General features: G+C 43.9%; 1 protein-coding gene across 1 annotated transcript in view; it reads left to right on the top strand.

Moving 5' to 3' along the window:
- Positions 1–17,750, top strand: part of LOC311136305 (insulin receptor substrate 1-B-like) — a gene marked incomplete at both ends in the record, with an annotated part of 64,491 nt that extends 46,741 nt beyond the window's left edge. The window contains one exon of the mRNA XM_084170431.1: positions 17,602–17,750. Coding sequence (XP_084026557.1) covers positions 17,602–17,750 — 149 coding nt within the window. The remainder of the gene's footprint in view (positions 1–17,601) is intronic.
- Between the last annotated feature and the right edge of the window lie 2,467 nt (positions 17,751–20,217).

The following is a 20,217-nucleotide window of genomic DNA, read 5'->3' as shown; positions in this document are numbered from 1 at the left end:
GATAAAGAGTTACCTGTCTAACAGAACACATAGGGTGATCTTTAATGGAAGCCTCTCCAACAAAATCCTGGTAGAATCAGGAATTCCCCAGGGCAGCTGTCTAGGCCCCTTACTTTTTTCAATCTTTACTAACGACATGCCACAGGCTTTGAGTACAGCCAGTGTGTCTATGTATGTGGATGACTCAACACTATACATGTCAGCTACCACAGTGACTGAAATGACAGCAACACTTAACAAAGAGCTGCAGTTAGTTTCTGAATGGGTGGCAAGGAATAAGTTAGTCCTAAATATTTCAAAAACTAAAAGCATTGTATTTGGGACAAATCATTTACTAAACCCTAAACCTCAACTAAATCTTGTAATCAATAATGTTGAAATTGAGCAAGTTGAGGACACTAAATTGCTTAGAGTAACCCTGGATTTAAACTGTCATGGTCAAAACATATTGATACAACAGTAGCTAGGATGGGGAGAAGTCTGTCTATAATAAAGCGCTGCTCTGCATTCTTAACAGCACTATCAATAAGGCAGGTCCAACATGCCCTAGTTTTGTCACACCTGGACTACTGTTCAGTCGTGTGGTCAGGTGCCACTTAGGAAAATTGCAGTTGGCTCAGAACAGGGCAGCATGGCTGGACCTTGGATGTACACAGAGAGCTAACATTAATAATATGCATGTCAATCTCTCCAGGCTCAAAGTGGAGGAGAGATTGACTTCATCACTACTTGTATTTGTGAGCGGTATTGACATGTTGAATGAACCGAGCTGTCTGTTTGAACTACTGGCACACAACTCGGACACCCATGCATACCCCACAAGACATGCCACCAGAGGTCTCTTCACAGTCCCCAAGTCAAGAACAGACTATAGGAGGCGCACAGTACTACATAGAGCCATGACTACATGGAACTCTATTACACATCAGGTAACTCATGCCAGCAGTAAAATTAGATTTAAAACCAAATAAAAATACACCTTGAGGAACAGCGGGGAATGTGAAGCAACACAAACATACAATGCCTTGCAAAAGTATTCATCCCCCTTGGCGTTTTCCCTATTTTGTTGCATTACAACCTGTAATTTCAATGGATTTTTATTTGGATTTCATGTAATGGACACACACAAAATAGTCCAAATTGGTGAAGTGAAATGAACTTGTTTCAAAAAATTCTAAAAAATAAATAACGGAAAAGTGGTGCGTGCATATGTATTCACCCCCTTTGCTATGAAGCCCCTAAATAATATCTGGTGCAACCAATTACCTTCAGAAGTCACATAATTAGTTAAATAAAGTCCACCTGTGTGCAATCTAAGTGTAACATGATCTGTCACTTGATCTCAGTATATATACACCTGTTCTGAAAGGCCCCAGAGTCTGCAACACAACTAAGCAAGGGCACCACCAAGCAAGCGGCACCATGAAGAACAAGGAGCTCTCCAAACAGGTCAGGGACAAAGTTGTGGAGAAGTACAGATCAGGGTTGGGTTGCAAAAAAATATCCGAAACTTTGAACATCCCACGGAGCACCATTAAATCCATTATTAAAAATGTGAAAGAATATGGCACCACAACAAACCTGCCAAGAGAGGGCCGCCCACCAAAACTCACGGACCAGGCAAGGAGGGCATTAATCAGAGAGGCAACAAAGACTCCAAAGATCACCCTGTGTAGCTCAGTTGGTAGAGCATGGCGTTTGCAACTGGATAAGAGTGTCTGCTAAATGACTAAAATGTAAATGTAAGGAGCTGCAAAGCTCCACAGCGGAGATTGGAGTATCTGTCCATAGGAATTCTTGAGGGAAACCTGTTTCAGTCTTCCAGAGATGTGAAACTGGGATGGAGGTTCACCTTCCAGCAGGACAATGACCCTAAGCATACTGCTAAAGCAACACTCGAGTTGTTTAAGGAGAAACATTGAAATGTCTTGGAATGGCCTAGTCAAAGCCCAGACCTCAATCCAATTGAGAATCTGTGGTATGACTTCAAGATTGCTGTACACCAGCGGAACCCATCCAACTTGAAGGAGCTGGAGCAGTTTTGCCTTGATGAATGGGCAAAAATCCCAGTGGCTAGATGTGCCAAGCTTATAGAGACATACCCCAAGAGATTTGCAGCTGTAATTGCTTCAAAAGGTGGCTCTGCAAATGTTGACTTTGGGGGGATGAATAGTTATGCATGCTCAAGTTTTCTGTTTTTTTTGTCTTATTTCTTGTTTATTTCACAATCAAAAATATTTTGCATCTTCAAAGTGGTAGGCATGTTGTGTAAATCAAATGATACAAACCCCCCAAAAATCAATTTTAATTCCAGAATGTAAGGCAACAACATAGGAAAAATGCCAAGGGGGTGAATACTTTCGCAAGCCACTGTAGACACATGCATACAAAGACACAATAACATACGCACTATACACACATGTACACATGGATTTTGTGTTACACATATGTGGTAGTAGAGTAGAGGCCTGAGGGCACACACTTAATATGTTGTGAAATCTGTTATGAATGTATTGTAATGTTTTTAAAATGTACAACTGCCTTAATTCTGCTGGACCCCAGGAAGAGTAGCTGCTGCCTTGGCAGCAGCTAATGGGGATCCATAATAAATACAAATACAAATATGAATTTCAAATATAGGCTTACATATCTATCTCATGTATTATGCAAACAGACATTAGAATAATTATTTTCATAAGAATGGCATTATTTCTAGCAGCATGTGGTGGTGGCTCATGTCCCAGGTCACCCTATCCCTCGGCCAGCCTGTGAACAAACAAGGACAGTAAATGTGTCAGTGTTGTGTGGCTGTGACCCAGGGGACCCTGAACAGGACCAGGGGACACCCTGTGTTTGGCTGCTCCAGAGTTTTATTTTATTTAACCCTTATTTTACCAAGTAAGTTGACTGAGAACACATTCTCATTTACAGCAATGACCTGGGGAATAGTTACAGGGGAGATGAGGGGGGATGAATGAGCCAATTGGAGCACCCCAGAGTGAGAGAGCGAGAGAGGGAACCTCAGTACAGTATGTTGACAAGTTAGTGACCTGTTTCCTGTCTCTGGGGTTCCTCAGGCAGACAAAAGACACCTCATCACCACTACCTGACGCTAATTAAGACGCCCTCATTAGACCCTCATTAACCCTCTTCTATCTTTCTTGCTGTCTTAATCTTTCTCTCTCGCTGTCTTTTCCCTGTCAGTGTTCTCTCTAACAACTCTGCTCTCCTTTATCTTTCTATTCTGTTAGTTACTTCCATTGTGGTGAAATTAGCTAAATAAAAATGGATAAACTAGGCGATCTTTAAATATTAATTATGTATTAATTGCATTCGTGTGGCAAAACAAACCCTGATTAATGATTTATGAGCTTCAGGCTCAGTTTACTTACTATTTCACTGTCCAATGAGATTCAGTAGAGGAATTAGGAGGAGTGGTAAATAACAACAGGAAAACAAACACATACATTTATCTCTGTGTGTGTGTGTGTGTGTTCCTGAGCATAAACTACAAAATTCATGCAGACATACTTTAAGAGCCAGAGATACAGAGAAACATAAAATTAGGAAAAAGAGTTGGAGGGAAACCGGAAAGAAGAGAAAAGAGAAAACCGAGAGATGATGGGGTGCTGTTTGACCTTTGGCCTTTTATCTCCCTGCTCCTCCATCTTTAGTTACAGTCCATGTGGAGTCCTGTAAACTCTGACCCATGTGATGACCTTGGGCTCTCCAGGAGACTGCACCACCAGGGTAACATACAGAGACAGTTGTGTATAATACCGACTATCTAAGTACATATAGATTACACATTTATAATACATTACAAAATGACGTATTTTGAGAGGGTATAAAAATAAAGAGAGTCGCACACTCTATATAAATGAACTCCCAGTAATTTATTGGGTAAAACACCAACATTTCGGTATCACTGTGCCTTCTAGAAGATAACTAACTAAAAACTAACTAGGTTTCCCTTTTTATCTGTGGATTAATCGTCTGAGTAGAGAAACACACGATTTTGTATGACTCCTGGTCAAAATTCCAGCTATAAAGAGGACCATATGCATGTCAGGTAAAACAACAACCCAATGTTCATCACTCAGGACAAACTAGCTAGCAACAACTAGCTAGCTAAATGTCCATAAATGTTTTATGTGTGTTTCGACCTGCCTCGAAATTAATATAATTGATTCACAGTTGATTTTGGTACTATAACCTGTTTGTCATGATCACGTCTGGTGGGAATAGACAAAATCAACATGCGTACGATGTGGCCGGTGTAGTCAGCATGCCAGCCACCATTTCCTCTTCCAGACCAAATCACCAGCTACAAACAAACACTCTCCAGCAACCTTACACCTCTTTGCCATTCTCCAGTGCACTCCTCTGTCTTCATAACCCCCACGCTCGCACGCATGCCCACCCACCCTCACGCACGTGCACGCACACACACACCTCCCTCTCCTGAGTTAAAGTAGCCTCCCTCTTCTAATAAATATTTCACAGCTGGAAAGTTTAGCAAACAGAGTCGTGGAGGGGGTGCTGTTGCCTGAGAGACCGGTCGTCAGGGGAACATGTGATGTGTGTGTGTGTTTGGTGTCAGATTCTCCTCTCTTCTCTTCTCCTCTCCCTTCCTCCTCTCCCTTCCTCCTCTCCTCTCCCCTCCCCTTGTCTCCCAGCTGAAATTAGACCTATTCGTCACTCTCTGCTCCAAAACAAACAAACTGTATCCTGAGTTGATCTGAGGAGTAGAGGTGAGACACTGGACCCACAAACCACAGCCTGAGCATCAGCTACAGTACCCAGCTACTCTACCCCCTGTCTGACTGACTGCCTATGGGACCTATAAGTGTGTGTAACACCATACTGTCACCCTATAACCCTACTGTGGCACACAAACCAATTCCATTCACCCTCAGGAAGGAATTATGTATCATAGCAGTGGTTTCTACAGTAAATAAAATGTGTTAAAAGTGGTTTAAAATCCCGGCTTTGAATTGGGTGAGAAGGAAGGGTTCTGGTCACTCTGTATTATACATTTAACTCTTCTATTAATAGATGACGAAAACTTGGTGGCCATTTATCCTATTCCCTATGGCCAGGGCTCTGGGGTGACAATCATTGCCATCCAGTGTATTAATTTGGGATTCAGACTATCTAGAGTGCTGACTGAAGGACTTAACGTATAGCATTATACAAATACAGACAAAGAAAATCAATAGGGGGCAGCTAGGGGGTCAGACAGGACACCGAAGAGGATGAGAAGGAGAGTGGGGTTAGGGAAGAGAGAGAGTGGGGTGAAGGAGAGAAAGACAGAGAGGGATAATATGAAAAAAAAAGAAAGAGGGCGTAGAAAGAAATAGAGTGTGGGATAAGTAAAGAGGGGATAGTGAGAGATAGAGGAAGAGAGAAAAAGAGAGTGAGAAAAAGGGAGAAAGAGAGGTCGGGGTGGGTGGTGGTAGCTTGCTAAGTAAGTAAGTGACAGCAGTGAGAGCCTGGGCAGTGAAAGAGTAGCCGACCCCGGTGGTGGACCCACACAGGCTGCATGGCAGAGCAGGGAGAGGGGCTAAGCTGAGGGAGAGGGAGGGCTGGGGGAGAGAGTGGGAGAGGGGGCCCTGCTCCAGGGAGGATAATTGGAGCAGCCCAGGCAACATATGGCTGAGCAGGGCAGTCTGCTGCTGCACCAGCTGTGGACTGGTGGCTGGGATCACAGAGCCACTAAAGAGCCCCTCGTTCTTCCCTCTCTCTCTTCTCTCTAAAGAGAAGCCACTAAAGAGCCCCCCCCCCCCCCCCAGCTTGCCTCCATTCTCTCGTTCCACAAACACTTATTTAAATGACATCTCCGATCGGACCCCCACCCCCCTCCTTCTCTGCTCTCTTACAAACACACACTCACACCCCTCTCTCTGCTCGCATGCCCCCAGGCTGCTCTTAATGCAGAGGGACAGGGGAAGATGAGGAGAACAGAGAGATGGAGAGAAAGAAGGGAGGAGAGAAAGAGTGAGGAAGAGAGGCCGGATGAGTCAGAAAGAGAGGGGTGTCTAAATGTAGTGCTATTTTTTACCATGGATACAGTATGTTTTGAAAAGTGACAGTTTGTAGCTACCCTTTTCTACCTCTCCCCTTCTCTCCTTCTCTCCTTCTTTTATCTCTCTATGAAGATAGATCACATCTTATAGTAGTATAAGCTGATGTAATATGGATGAGTCTCCTCAAAGGCTTCAAACTGGCAGGGGACTCCCTAAAGAAGAGGGTGACTTCATACAGTTAACCGTTTTAGCTGCTCTTACTGTGTGTTCCTATTTCACTGTGTGTGTGTGTGTGTGTGTCTGTGTGTGTGTGCGTGCGTGCATGCATGCTTATGTGCGTGCGTGTGTGTGTGTGTGTGTGTGTGTGTGTGTGTGTGTGTGTGTGTGTGTGTGTGTGTGTGTGTGTGTGTGTGTGTGTGTGTGTGTGTGTGTGTATGTGTGTGTGTGTGTGTGTGTGTGTGTGTGTGCCTGAAACAAAACCACTACATCTCATTGCAAAATGTGCAGGTCAGGTATGTACTTTACACTGTGGTATTCCAGACAGATTTGTGCCCCTGAAATATCCATGAATGCCTGAGCATTCACCCTGACAGATGGTGAAACAGAAATGCAAACAAGTTTTAGTTTAAATATTAATAGTCTCTTAGGGAAAGTAATTGCATATTTCTCTGCTTGATGGAAGAAACGTGGGTCTGATTGAAGGTGTGAGGTAATCTCTATGGAGGAGGAGTTAAGATGGAGTGTCGTCTTGTTAACGTCCAAAAGCAGAAGTTGCGTCACAGGCTCTCTTTCCATTTCCCCGGAAAACCGGATGCATACCATCTACAGCACAAGAAAGTAAAAAGGGAATTGTTGGTTCAAGAACTCAAAGGGATTATTAATGATGATGTAGCAGCACAAAGGGTGTCTATAATTAATCACATTCCTGAGCAACATATAAAGAAAGATAACATGGAGCCACATACACACGGGCACACACACACAGGGGAATCCCTCAGAAGTGCTAGGGTACATGGGATAGCTATCGTAGCACCATCAAGTATTAATCATGTTTAATGAAGATGAGACGGAGGAGAGAATCCCATCCTGTTCCCTCTGTCTCAGAGAGAGAAAGGAGGAGGAAGGAAAGTAGGGAGAGAGAAAGAGAGACCCCCACACAAACTGAATAGAGAGACAGACACTGTGAGAGAGAAAGAGAGACCCCCACACAAACTGAATAGAGAGACAGACACTGTGAGAGAGAAAGAGAGACCCCCACACAAACTGAATAGAGAGACAGACACCGTGAGAGAGAAAGAGAGACCCCCACACAAACTGAATAGAGAGACAGACACCGTGAGAGAGAGAGACCCCCACACAAACTGAATAGAGAGACAGACACCGTGAGAGAGAGAGACCCCCACACAAACTGAATAGAGAAACAGACACTGTGAGAGAGAAAGAGAGACCCCCACACAAACTGAATAGAGAGACAGACACTGTGAGAGAGAAAGAGAGACCCCCACACAAACTGAATAGAGAGACAGAATCAGTGAGAGAGAAAGAGAGACCCCCACACAAACTGAATAGAGAGACAGACACCGTGAGAGAGAAAGAGAGACCCCACACAAACTGAATAGAGAGACAGACACCGTGAGAGAGAAAGAGAGACCCCCACACAAACTGAATAGAGAGACAGACACCGTGAGAGAGAAAGAGAGACCCCCACACAAACTGAATAGAGTGACAGACACCGTGAGAGAGGAAGAGAGACCCCCACACAAACTGAATAGAGAGACAGACACCGTGAGAGAGAAAGAGAGACCCCCACACAAACTGAATAGAGAGACAGACACTGTGAGAGAGTAAGAGAGACCCCCACACAAACTGAATAGAGAGACAGACACCGTGAGAGAGAAAGAGAGACCCCCACACAAACTGAATAGAGAGACAGACACCGTGAGAGAAAAAGAGAGACCCCACACAAACTAAATAGAGAGACAGACACCGTGAGAGAGAAAGAGAGACCCCACACAAACTGAATAGAGAGACAGACACGTGAGAGAGAAAGAGAGACCCCACACAAACTGAATAGACAGACACCGTGTGAGAGAGAAAGAGGCCCACACAAACTGAATAGAGAGACAGACACCGTGAGAGAGAAAGAGAGACCCCACACAAACTGAATAGAGAGACAGACACTGTGAGAAAGAAAGAGAGACCCCCACACAAACTGAATAGAGAGACAGACACCATGAGAGAGAAAGAGAGACCCCCACACAAACTGAATAGACAGACACCGTGTGAGAGAGAAAGAGGCCCACACAAACTGAATAGAGAGACAGACACTGTGAGAGTGAAAGAGAGACCCCACACAAACTGAATAGAGAGACAGACACTGTGAGAAAGAAAGAGAGACCCCCACACAAACTGAATAGAGAGATAGACACTGAGAGAGAAAGAGAGACCCCCACACAAACTGAATAGAGAGACAGACACAGTGAGAGAGAGAAAGAGAGACCCACACACACCACTAGAGAGAGAGAGAGATAACAGGGAGAAAATAGAAAAACTGCCAGTATTCCAATAGAACCCCAAAAAAGAGAAGAAAAGGATTTTGAATAATTGATAATGAGCTGATGTTTAATAATTCACATGAACAAATCATGGAAGGTGGGGAGTTATTAATGTTTTAAGTGGATAGGGCGCACCTTGGCCTACAGCCCTGTGAACTGAGCGCTGGGCTGGGGCTGAGCAGGTCTATGGTGTGTCTATGGCCCTGAAGGGGAGCAGGTTAAGGAGGGGAGACCCCTCTCTGACACCAACACACATTTCTATACACTTTCTATAACACACACACACACTCCAATTTTGAATCCACAGCCATGTGGTAACATTCACTGTCAGTCACTGTAAGTAATTACTGTTTTTTTATCGCTTTGGTACTATTTTCACAAGTATGTGGTGGATTTTCTAAACTCTTAGTACACAACCATTGATCTGTGAAATAGTGTACTGTGAAATATTATGAGTTTACTGTGAAATATAATGAGTACATTGGTTTAATCACCAAAACATGATTATATCTTCTCAATTCAGTTCTTTTAACAACCAGTTAATCCAATAGCAAAAAACAAAGGCATATATTTCAAAATTGCCCTTTGAATATGGTATGCTGCAGTACTGTAAATTACAGTACATTACACTGTTTTCACATTAGGCACTACCTATTAAAATTGACTGAACATCACATTTCCATAATTTCTATCCCATGTGTGATCAAAGGTGTGATCATTGAAGGCATCTTTCACAATGTATTCAAATGAAAGAAATGAAAGAAACATAATGTTTAGCAGCACTAGTTTGCATCAAGTATGTCTTGAGCATTTGGCCATAGGTTCTCATAGAAATCGCAGTAAATAACCTCATTGTTCAAGGACCTGGGGAAAAACCTTGTGGCATAGCGAATCCAAGCCTGACATAGGTCTGGATTGAAATCATTGCATGCCTGAAGGATGGTGGTACGCTGATGGGGATGGCAATCATACATCTTCCACCTGTATTGTAATCATGTATTGTATTTTACAGTATTGTATTGTACTTACAGTATGTATTGTAGTGGTCCTGTACGTGGCTCAGTTCATAAGAGCATGGCACTAGCAACACCAGTTGTGGGTTCTATTCCCACTGAGGTCACATACCAAAACGTGTGGAAAGTTTCTGCTATGTAAATGGCATTTAGTACGGTATTACAGTACTGTACTGGCCAATGCAAACACACACACACCTCTTCAGCACTGATCGAATGAACAGCCGAAAGACAAGCTGAGCACCTGTGGGACCACGCCCCACACTTTTCCCTCCCCTCCCTCTCTCTCCTGCCTCCCCTTATCATGGATCAGAGCGCCGCACCCCAGGTTGCCAGGCATCGACCACACAGTTGCCAAGGAGGTATTGTGCATTATTAATGGGGCCTGCTCAGTTGCTCCCAACGAGATGAACCAACCCGACTGACCCGACCTGACCGAGCCAGTAACCAGACCGAATCTGGACCACACACACAAACACACCGATCATCGACCGCTCACCGGGACCGACCACACTGGTCCATGGACCATTAACCTTCCTTAGTAACATTCTATCGATGGTCATTACATATCACATAATGAATTACAACCTTATCTCCCTCTTATCCGATGTGTGTTTTCACTCAAGATAGAAGATCTAAAATCAAATTACCCTAACCTCCAATCCTAATTTACAACCATTTAAGGATTAAAAAAATATCTGGTCCCGTATCAGAGGGTATGGGGCCGTAACTTTCCTGTAGCACACTGCATGTTTTCCTGTTGCCCCAGCTAGCTGGAGGACAGGTGTTAACCAACCAGCATCCCTCACCTGCTGTGCACCTTGCGTCTCCGCCATCTGAGTCTGTCTGACGCAGCTGTTCCCTCGGCCAGTCAGTCAGTCCACTCGGCACCCTGTCCCTCTGTTTCTCTGTCCCTTCACCATCTCCATCTCTCTAGATCATTCATAGGCTCTAAAAGGCCCAACAGCCTTCAGGACAGGCATGGTGTAGAGCCACACTGGCCTTCTTTCAAGTATATCCATATGCAGGTCTACCAGCACCATGCCGTGCCACAGAGCAAGTGGGCACCTCTGCTTTGAAAGGCAAGCAGGAGAGCGTGTGAGGGAGAGTGGAGGGAGGCTGGAAGTTTATATGTGTTCTCTCCCTCCCTGAACCAGGGGACAGGCTGGCTGAATAAATAATACAATAGATATTCATCTGATGAAGTCTCGCCGCGCCATTCATAATTATTTAATTGTTGCTGTAATGAGAGCAGAGCACCGTCACTCCCTCTGCACCATGGGCCGCGCTGCCTGCCAGGGAAGAGGTAGACTACAGAACTGCACCAGGCAGCCCTACAGGCACATACGACCTTCATACACATAGAAAACAGACAGTTATAACAATTAGCTATGCTTATCTGCTGCATACACAGTGTTACTGCCAGGTTGCCTACATAACAGCACCAGACCTGCATTTGCAGGTACAAACAGCTAGACAAAGACATCCCTCATAGAGCACTTATTTCGGGAGTTATATCCAATAAACACAGAGTACCAGTGTAGGATGATGAGTCAGAAATAGTCAGAAAGTGCAGGTCAGAATCAGACAAGGCTGACATGATCTCTAAAACTCTGAGCTGAGACGGTCTGGCAGTGAATAAATACTGTGTTTACAATCTGTTCTCATCATCAACTCTACCTCAATTGGCCCAGCGTCGTCCGGGTTTGGCCGGTGTAGGCCGTCGTTGTAAATAAGAATTTGTTCTTAACCTCCACACATCACACCTCATCATCTCTGGCAAACTGACTGCAGGCTAGAATGAGATTAAGAAGGATTAGACAGATTAGAGATTATCTCTCAGATAAAGATCAAGAGGTGCAGCATGGAGCCAACTGTTACCATTGTCTCATTCAACTCCATTCACCGACAGTGCTGTAGGATTAATGTTAGGAGATATTTTATTTTGTTGCAGAGAAGATAATGATACCTTTAGATCTATGATATCTCTGTCTAACTCTTTAACATCTCCTTTACGACTAAAACAGTGTCCAAATTGCAGATGGATGTGTAAAATCTTGTTTTAGAACAGTTGAATGTCTGCATGTGTTGTAGCCTTCACAATGTTGTGTCCACAGAGCCACATTGAGGAGAAACTCTTTGAGGTGCATGGTAGGTCACAAGACCCCCATGTACAGCAGCCTCAGACCACCATAAATATGTCATAATAAGCTGATGTACTCTTGTGACTGTGTGATGTCATTGGCTCTCCTCACCCGTCTCTTTGCCTTTTGGGGTGGAGGACGTCGATCGGGGGGACAGGATGCGTATTCTCACTCAGATCCCAGGGGGGTGCTGTACCTTTGGGCTCTATCAGAGGAGGGTGACAGAGGGGATCCCCTAAGCCTGTCATATGGGACGGGGTGCACACTGCCCCCCAAGCGCTGAGGAGCGAGCCGAGATCCGTCCCTTAATCCTGTTAGGACTTTGGAGGGGTGCGTCGGCACACAAAGACAGCCCATCCCACAGCAGCTGGGGTCGTCTGTATGTACCCCCATGCACACAGATAGATGCAAACACACATACACACACCGCTCCAGTCTCACCTCAGTTTCAGGTTTTCAAGTTTCAAGTTTTATTAGCCGTATGTACAGAATACACATGGCATACAATGTCCAATGAAATGCTAACTTGCAGTTTCCTTCTCGACAATGCAACAACAATAAGAAATAATAAAAGATAAGAATACGAACATAAAGTAAATGGCTCAGTAGAATAGAATAAACATTTTAGCGTAAGTATAACACAATTTATAGTAACATATTTACACATGCATCAGAGAAAGGGGGGATTGGGCGGCAAGTGTTTAACTTGTTCAGTATTAGCAATAGTAAATAAGAGTCTGGTAGCAGCAGTTGTGATGTGTGTGTAGCATGAATGTATACACTGACCGGACAGTTTATTAGGTACATGAAAATGGATCTCTCCTACAGACAGTGAGTAATGTGGTTATGACTTGCTATATAAAGCAGGCAGACAGGCATCGAGGCATTCAGTTACTGTTCGATTGAACGTTAGAATGGGCAAAACTAGTGACCTAAGCGACTTTGAGCGTGGTAAGAGCATTGGTGCCAGGCATGTATCCAGTATCTCAGAAACGGCCACCCTCTTGGGCTTTTCATGCACGACAGTGTCTAGGGTTTACCAAGAATGTTGCGACAAACAAAAAACATCCAGTCAGCGACAGTCCTGTGAGCGAAAACAGCTCATTGATGAGAAAGGTCCAAGGAGAATGGCAAGAATCGTGCAAGCCAACAGACAAATAACGGCGCAGTACAACAATGAAAAAAAAAAACTTGTTGATCCTTGTCATGGATGGGCTATTGCAATGGACGACCACACCGGGTTCCACTCCTATCAGCTAAAAACAAGACGAAGCGGCACTAGTGGGCACGTGATCACCAACACTGGACAATTGAGGAGTGGAAAAACATTGCTTGGTCCGATGAATCCCAGTCCCTGTTGCGTCATGCTGATGGCAGAGTCAAGATTTGGCGTAAGCAGCATGAGTCCATGCTGTACAGCTATTTTGAGGTCTCTCCAGAGATGTTCGATCGGGTTCAAGTCCGGGCTCTGGCTGGGCCACTCAAGGACATTCAAAGACTTGTCCCGAAGCCACTCCTGCGCTGTCTTGGCTGTGTGCTTAGGTTCGTTGTCCTGTTGGAAGGTAAACCTTCGCCCCACTCTGAGGTCCTGAGATCTATGGAGCAGGTTTTATCAAGGATCTCTCTGTACGTTGCTCCGTTCATCTTTGCCTCGATCTTGACTAGTCTCCCAGTCCCTGCCGCTGAAAAACATTGCCACAGCATGATACTGCCATCACCATGCTTCACCGTAGGGATGGTGCCAGGTTGCCTCCAGACCAGACTCCCATAGGGCGGCGCACAATTGGCCCAGCGTCGTCCGGGTTTGGCCGGTGTAGGCCTTCATTGTAAATAAGAATTTGTTCTTAACTGACTTGCCTAGTTAAATAAAGGTAAAATAAAATAAATAAATAAATTGGCATTCAGGCAAAAGAGTTCAATGTTGGTTTCATTAGACCAGATAATCTTGTTTCTCATGGTCTAAGAGTCTTTAGGTGCCCTTTGGCATTCTTCAAGCGGGCTGTCATGTGTTTTTTACTGAGGAGTGGCGTCTGTCTGGCCACTCTCCCATAAAGGCCTGATTGGTGGAGTGCTGCAGAGATGGTTGTCCTTCTGGAAGGTTCTCCATCTCCACAGAGAAACTCTGGAGCTCTGTCAGAGTGACCATCGGGTTCTTGGTCACCACCCTGACCAAGGCCCTTCTCCCCTTATTGCTAACTTTGGCCGGGCGGCCAGCTCTAGGAAGAGTCTTGGTGGTTCCAAACTTGTTCCATTTAAGAATGATGGAGGCCACTGTGTTCTTGAGGACCTTCAATGTGCAGACATGTTTTGATACCCTTCCCCAGATCTGTTCCTTGACACAATCCTGTCTCTGAGCTCTACGGACAATTCCTTCTAGCTCATGGCTTGGTTTTTGCTCTGACAGGCACTGTCAAATGTGGGACCTTATATAGACAGGTGTGTATCTTTCCAAATCATGTCCAATCAATTGAATTTACCACAGGTGGACTCCAACTAAGTTGTAGAAACATCTTAAGGATGATCAATGGAAACAGGATGCACCTGAGCTCAATTTCGAGTCTCATAGCAAAGGGTCTGAATACTTATGTAAATAAGGTATTTCTGGTTTTTATTTTAATTCATTTGTAAAAAAAAATATAAAAAAAAAATATATACAGTGAGGGAAAAAAGTATTTGATCCCCTGCTGATTTTGTACGTTTGCCCACTGACACAGACATGATCAGTCTATAATTTTAATGGTAGGTTTATACAAAAAAATCTAGAAAAACGCATGTCAAAAATGTGTCACGATCGTTTACGGACGAGACGGACCAAGGCGCAGCGTGATATGCATTCATGTTTATTGATGACTAAACACACGACAAAACAACAAACGAAACGTGACTTCCAAGGTAGACAAATAACATATATCACACGGAACAAGATCCCACACCCCACTAGGCTACCTAAGTATGGTCCCCAATCAGAGACAACGAGCTACAGCTGCCTCTGATTGGGAACCACCCTGGCCAACATAGATCTAAACGATCTAGAAACTAACATAGACAAACCCAACACAGAAAATACACACCCTGACTCAACAAATACCAGTCCCTAGAGTCAGGGCGTGACAAAATGTTATAAATTGATTTGTATTTTAATGAGGGAAATAAGTATTTGACCCCTCTGCAAAACATGACTTAGTACTTGTTGGCAAAACCCTTGTTGGCAATCACAGAGGTCAGACGTTTCTTGTAGTTGGCCACCAGGTTTGCACACATCTCAGGATACAGGCAACAAACGGAGATTAGGAGCACTCCCTTTAAGAGTGTGCTCCTAATCTCAGCTCGTTACCTGTATAAAAGACACCTGGGAGCCAGAAATCTTTCTGATTGAGAGGGGGTCAAATACTTATTTCCCTCATTAAAATGCAAATCAATTTATAACATTTTTGACATGCGTTTATCTGGATTATTTTGTTGTTATTCTGTCTCTCACTGTTCAAATAAACCTACCATTAAAATTATAGACTGATCATGTCTTTGTCAGTGGGCAAACGTACAAAATCAGCAGGGGATCAAATACTTTTTTCCCTCACTGTATATATATATATATAATGTTTTTGCTTTGTCATTATGGGGTATTGTGTGTAGATTGCTGAGGAAATGTTTTTATTGAATGCAATTTAGAATAAGGCTGTAACGTAACAAAATGTGGAAAAAGTCAAGGGGTCTGATTACATTCCAAAGGCACTGTATATACAGTACCAGTCAAAAGTTCGGACACACCTACTCATTCAAGGGCTTTTCTTTATTTTTACTATTTTGAAGGAGTTCCCACATATGCTGACCATTTCTTGGCCCAAGCCTTCTTATTGGTGTCCTTTAGTAGTGGTTTCTTTGCAGCAATACGACCATGAAGGCCTGATTCACGCAGTCTCCTCTGAACAGTTGATGTTGAGATGTGTCTGTTACTTTAACTCTGTGAACCATTTATTTGGGCAGCAATCTGAGGTGCAGTTAACTCTAATGAACTTATCCTCTGCAGCAGAGGTAACTCTGGGTCTTCCTTTCCTGTGGCAGTCCTCATGAGAGCCAGTTTCATGACACCGTTTGATGGTTTTGAATTGACATTTTCCGGATTGACTGACCTTCATGTCTTAAAGTAATGATGGACAGTCGTTTCTCTTTGTTTATTTGAGCTGTTCTTACCATAATATGGACTTGGTCTTTTACCAAATACGGCTATCTTCTGTATACCACCCCTACCTTGTCACAACACAACTGATTGGCTCAAACGCATTAAGAAGGAGAGAAATTCCACAAATGTACTTTTAACAAGGCACACCTGTTAATTGAAATGCATTCCAGGTGACTACCTCATGAAGCTGGTTGAGAGAATGCCAAGAGTGTGCAAAGTTGTCATCAAGGCAAAGGGTGGCTACTTTGAAGAATCTCAAATATAAAATACATTTTAATTTGTTTAACACTTTTTTGGTTACTACATGATTCCATATGTGTTATTTCATAGTTTTGATGTCTTCACTATTATTCTACAATGTAGAAAATAGTAAAAATAAAGAAAAACCCTTGAATGAGTAGGTGTGTCCAAACTTTTGACTGCTATTGTATATATATATATAGAGAGAGAGATAGAGAGAGAGAGAGAGAGAGAGAGAGAGAGAGAGAGAGAGAGAGAGAGAGAGAGAGAGAGAGAGAGAGAGAGAGAAAGAGGGGATTGGGCTGTATTACCAAAACACCCCCTGTTGACTCCTCTATTCTCTCTCTCTCATTAACCACATCATTATTTTTCAAACAGTCCTAAAACACACACACGCACACGCACACGCACACGCGCACACACACACCAATAATCAACACAGCAGGTCTTTGATGAAGCGGGCTGCTGGTACAGAACTCGCTGAGTTGAAAGGGCGCGCAAGACAACAAGAACATAACAAGAGCAAGTGGAGCGACATGTGTATGTGAGCGTGTGTCAGTGTGTGTGTGCATTCCTACGTGCACTGTTACGGCACGAGTGCATGAGTTGCAGTACTACTGAGACTAAGAGAGAGTATCCAGCAGTTCCCCTTACTCCTACCCAATAATTACAGTGATAATCTCACAATGAGGAGAATCAATGGCATGCCCAGCATGCCCTCCCTCACCCCCATCAGCTCCCTTCAGCCCAGCAACAGATCTGAGCCCCGCACATAAACACTTAATGGCCTCTAGCAAGGCCATTAATATTTCACTAAATAAAGATGAAAGAGGAGTCAAGCAAGACAAACACTTCTGGCTTTTCAACCCTTTTCGCCTTTTGCATGTGTGTGTTGGTGTGTTGGGCTGTCAATTATGTGGATGTCATCCGACACATCTGTTTCACCCTCGTGCCTCCTTGTTGTCTTGTTGCCTAACTGTAGGGAGCAGAGCTAAAGCAAAGCCGCTCACTGATTCTCTGTTCTGAGTTTTGAAAGAAGCCATCAGAGTAGATAGAAGCTCTGTCTCTCTCTTTTCCCCCTGTCTGACACACCAGAGACAAAAACAGGATTAATTGAAATTTACATATCATTACTCTCCCCTTCCTTTCTTCACCGTCATATTCACATCATTTTGTTTGTTTATTTGTTTTTCCTTTGTTTGACTGCTCTCTATTCTTGTAGAACCCCCAAAAAATTGATGTAGATTGTGTTTGTATGCAAATGCATTTGTCTATTCTCCTGCGATTTAAAATTCTAATGTTTGATGCCTGCTTCCTCAGAATTCCACACAGTGTTGAGAAGTTTGGGGACATGAAGTGGGGAAGTTGGAATGCAGCAGGGATATGGAGGAAGATGGATGATAATTTACACAGGTTGCAATCAGGTCCCTGTCATCTTAGTCTCTGTCATCTTCATTTTCATCACCGTCCTCATCATCACCATCCTCATCATCAGAGTCCTCATCATCACCGTCCTCATCATCACCATCCTCATCATCACCATAATTTCCATCATTAGTCCTCACACTTGTCCTCATCCTCATTCATAAGACACACACTACAAGAGGACATTTCTCTCTGCCCTCTCTCTTCCATTTTCCTTTCCCACCCTCCTCTCCTCCACCCCTCCCCTCCCAGGTCCGTGGCTGTGGGGGTCTGTGGCTGTGGGGGTCCGTGGATGTGGGGGTCCAGGTCTGGGGACAAGGGTCTGGTGTCAGCATGGCACGCCAGTGGCCCCCTGCCTCCACGCTCTGGAACAAGTAAACAGGCCTGTACTTTAAAGCTTTTACATGTCATCCTCCAGCACATTCTCTTTATGTCCAGGTACTGTAGGGCTGAGATGCATCATTAATGAGCACTCAGTTAATCTATTGATCCATACCAGACTCTCTCTCTCTCGCTCTCTCTCTCTCTCTCCCTCTCTCGCTTTCTCTCTAAGTTAGCTAGCTGGGGCATGTCAAGGAGGAAAAGAGGAGGAGAGAGAGAGGGTAAAGAAAGAGACAATGAAATAATAAAGAGAACGTGTAGGAATGGCAAACAAACTGATGGCGCGAAAGACCAGGCTGTGTAAAGTTCCTGGGTATTGGCGGCAACTGGAACACGCTGTCGTACGCGTCGATCCAGAGCATCCCAAACATGTTCAATGGATGGGTTATGTGTCTGGTGAGTATGCAGGCCATGGAAGAACTGGGAAATGTTCATCTTTCAGGAATTGTGTACAGATCCTTGCGACATGGGGCTGTGCATTATTATGATGAAATATGAGGGGATGGAGGCGATTGAATGGCACGACAATGGGCCTCAGGATCTCGTCATGGTATCTCTGTGTATTCAATTTGACATCGATAAAATGCAATTGCGTTCGTTGTCCGTAGCTTATGCCTGCCCATACCATAATACCACCATCACCATGGGGCACTCTGTTCACAACGTTGACATCAGCAAAACACTCGCATACACAACGCCATCTGCCCGGTACAGTTGAAACCAGGATTCATCCGTGAAGAGCACACTTCTCCAGTGTTACGCCGAACTGCAGTCAAGTCAAGACCCTGGTGAGGACGACGAGCACGCAGATGAGCTCCCCTGAGATGTTTTTTGACAGTTCATGCAGAAATTCTTTGGTTGTGCAAACTGTCAGTTTAATGGGCTGGCGTGGTTACACATGGTATGCGGTTCTGAGACATGCCAATTGCCAATTGCACGCTCCCTCAAAACTTGAGACATCTGCGGCATTGTGCACATTTTAAAGTGGCCTTTTATTGTCCCCAGCACAAGGTGCACCTCTGTAATGATCATGCTGTTTAATCAGCTTCTTGATATGCCACACCTGTCAGGTGGATGGATTATCTTGGCAAAGGAGAAATGCTCACTAACAGGGATGTAAACATATTTGTGCACAAAATTTGAGAGACATAAGCTTTTTGTGCATATGGAACATTTCTGGGATCTTTCATTTCAGCCCATGCAACATGGGACCAACACTTTACATGTTGCGTTTATATTTTTGTTATTTTTATAGTTTTGTTCAGTACATTATGAACACCTGCTCTTTCCATGAAATAGACTGACCAGGTGAATCCAGGTGAATGCTATGATCCCTTATTGATTCCAGTTCAACCAGCGTAGATGAAGGGGAGGAGACAGGTTAAAGAAGGATGTTGAGACAATTGAGACGTGTGCCATTCAGAGGGTGAATGGGAAAGACAAAAGATTTAAGTGCCTTTGAACGGGGTATGGTAGTACGTGCCAGGCGCACCAGTTTGTGTCAAGAACTGTAACGATGCTGGGTTTTTCATGCTCAACAGCTTCAAGAATGGGCCCCCACCCAAAAGACATCCAGCCAACTTGACACAACTGTGGGAAGCATTGGAGTCAACATGGGCCAGCATCCCTGTGGAACGCTTTTGACACATTGTAGAGTCCATGCAAATTGAGGCTGTTCTTAGGGCCAAGGGGGGGTGTTCTTAATGTTTTGTACATTGATATATATATATATATACAGTGCCTTCAGAATGTATTCATAGCCCTTTCCTTACAGTATTCCACATTTTGTTGTGTTACAGCCTGAATTCAAAATTGAATTTTTCAAAACATTTCTCCCAGCCATCTACACACAATACCCCACAATGACAAAGTGAACACGTTTTTAGAAATTGTTGCACATTTATTTAAAATGAAATACAGAAATATCTCATGTACATAAGTATTCACTCCCTTGAGTCAATACGTTACAATCACATTTGGCAGTGATTACACCTGGATTGTACAATATTTGCACGTTATTCTTTGAAAATTCTTCAAGCTCTTTCAAGGTGGTTGTTGATCATTGCTAGACAGCCATTTTCAAGTCTTGCCATAGATTTAAGCAGATTTAAGTCAAAACTGTAAATAGGCCCCTCAGGAACATTCAATGTCGTTTGTTAAGCCACTCCAGTGTATATTTGGCCTTGTGTTTTAGGTTATTGTCCTGCTGAAAGGTGAATTTATCTCCCAGTGTCTATTGGAAAGCAGACT

Source organism: Coregonus lavaretus (assembly GCF_964263955.1).
Source record: "Coregonus lavaretus genome assembly, chromosome: 10".
Classification (NCBI taxonomy): Eukaryota; Metazoa; Chordata; class Actinopteri; order Salmoniformes; family Salmonidae; genus Coregonus; species Coregonus lavaretus.
The sequence above is the reverse complement of the archived record's forward strand: the minus strand, read 5'-3'. Positions and strand labels throughout refer to the sequence as shown.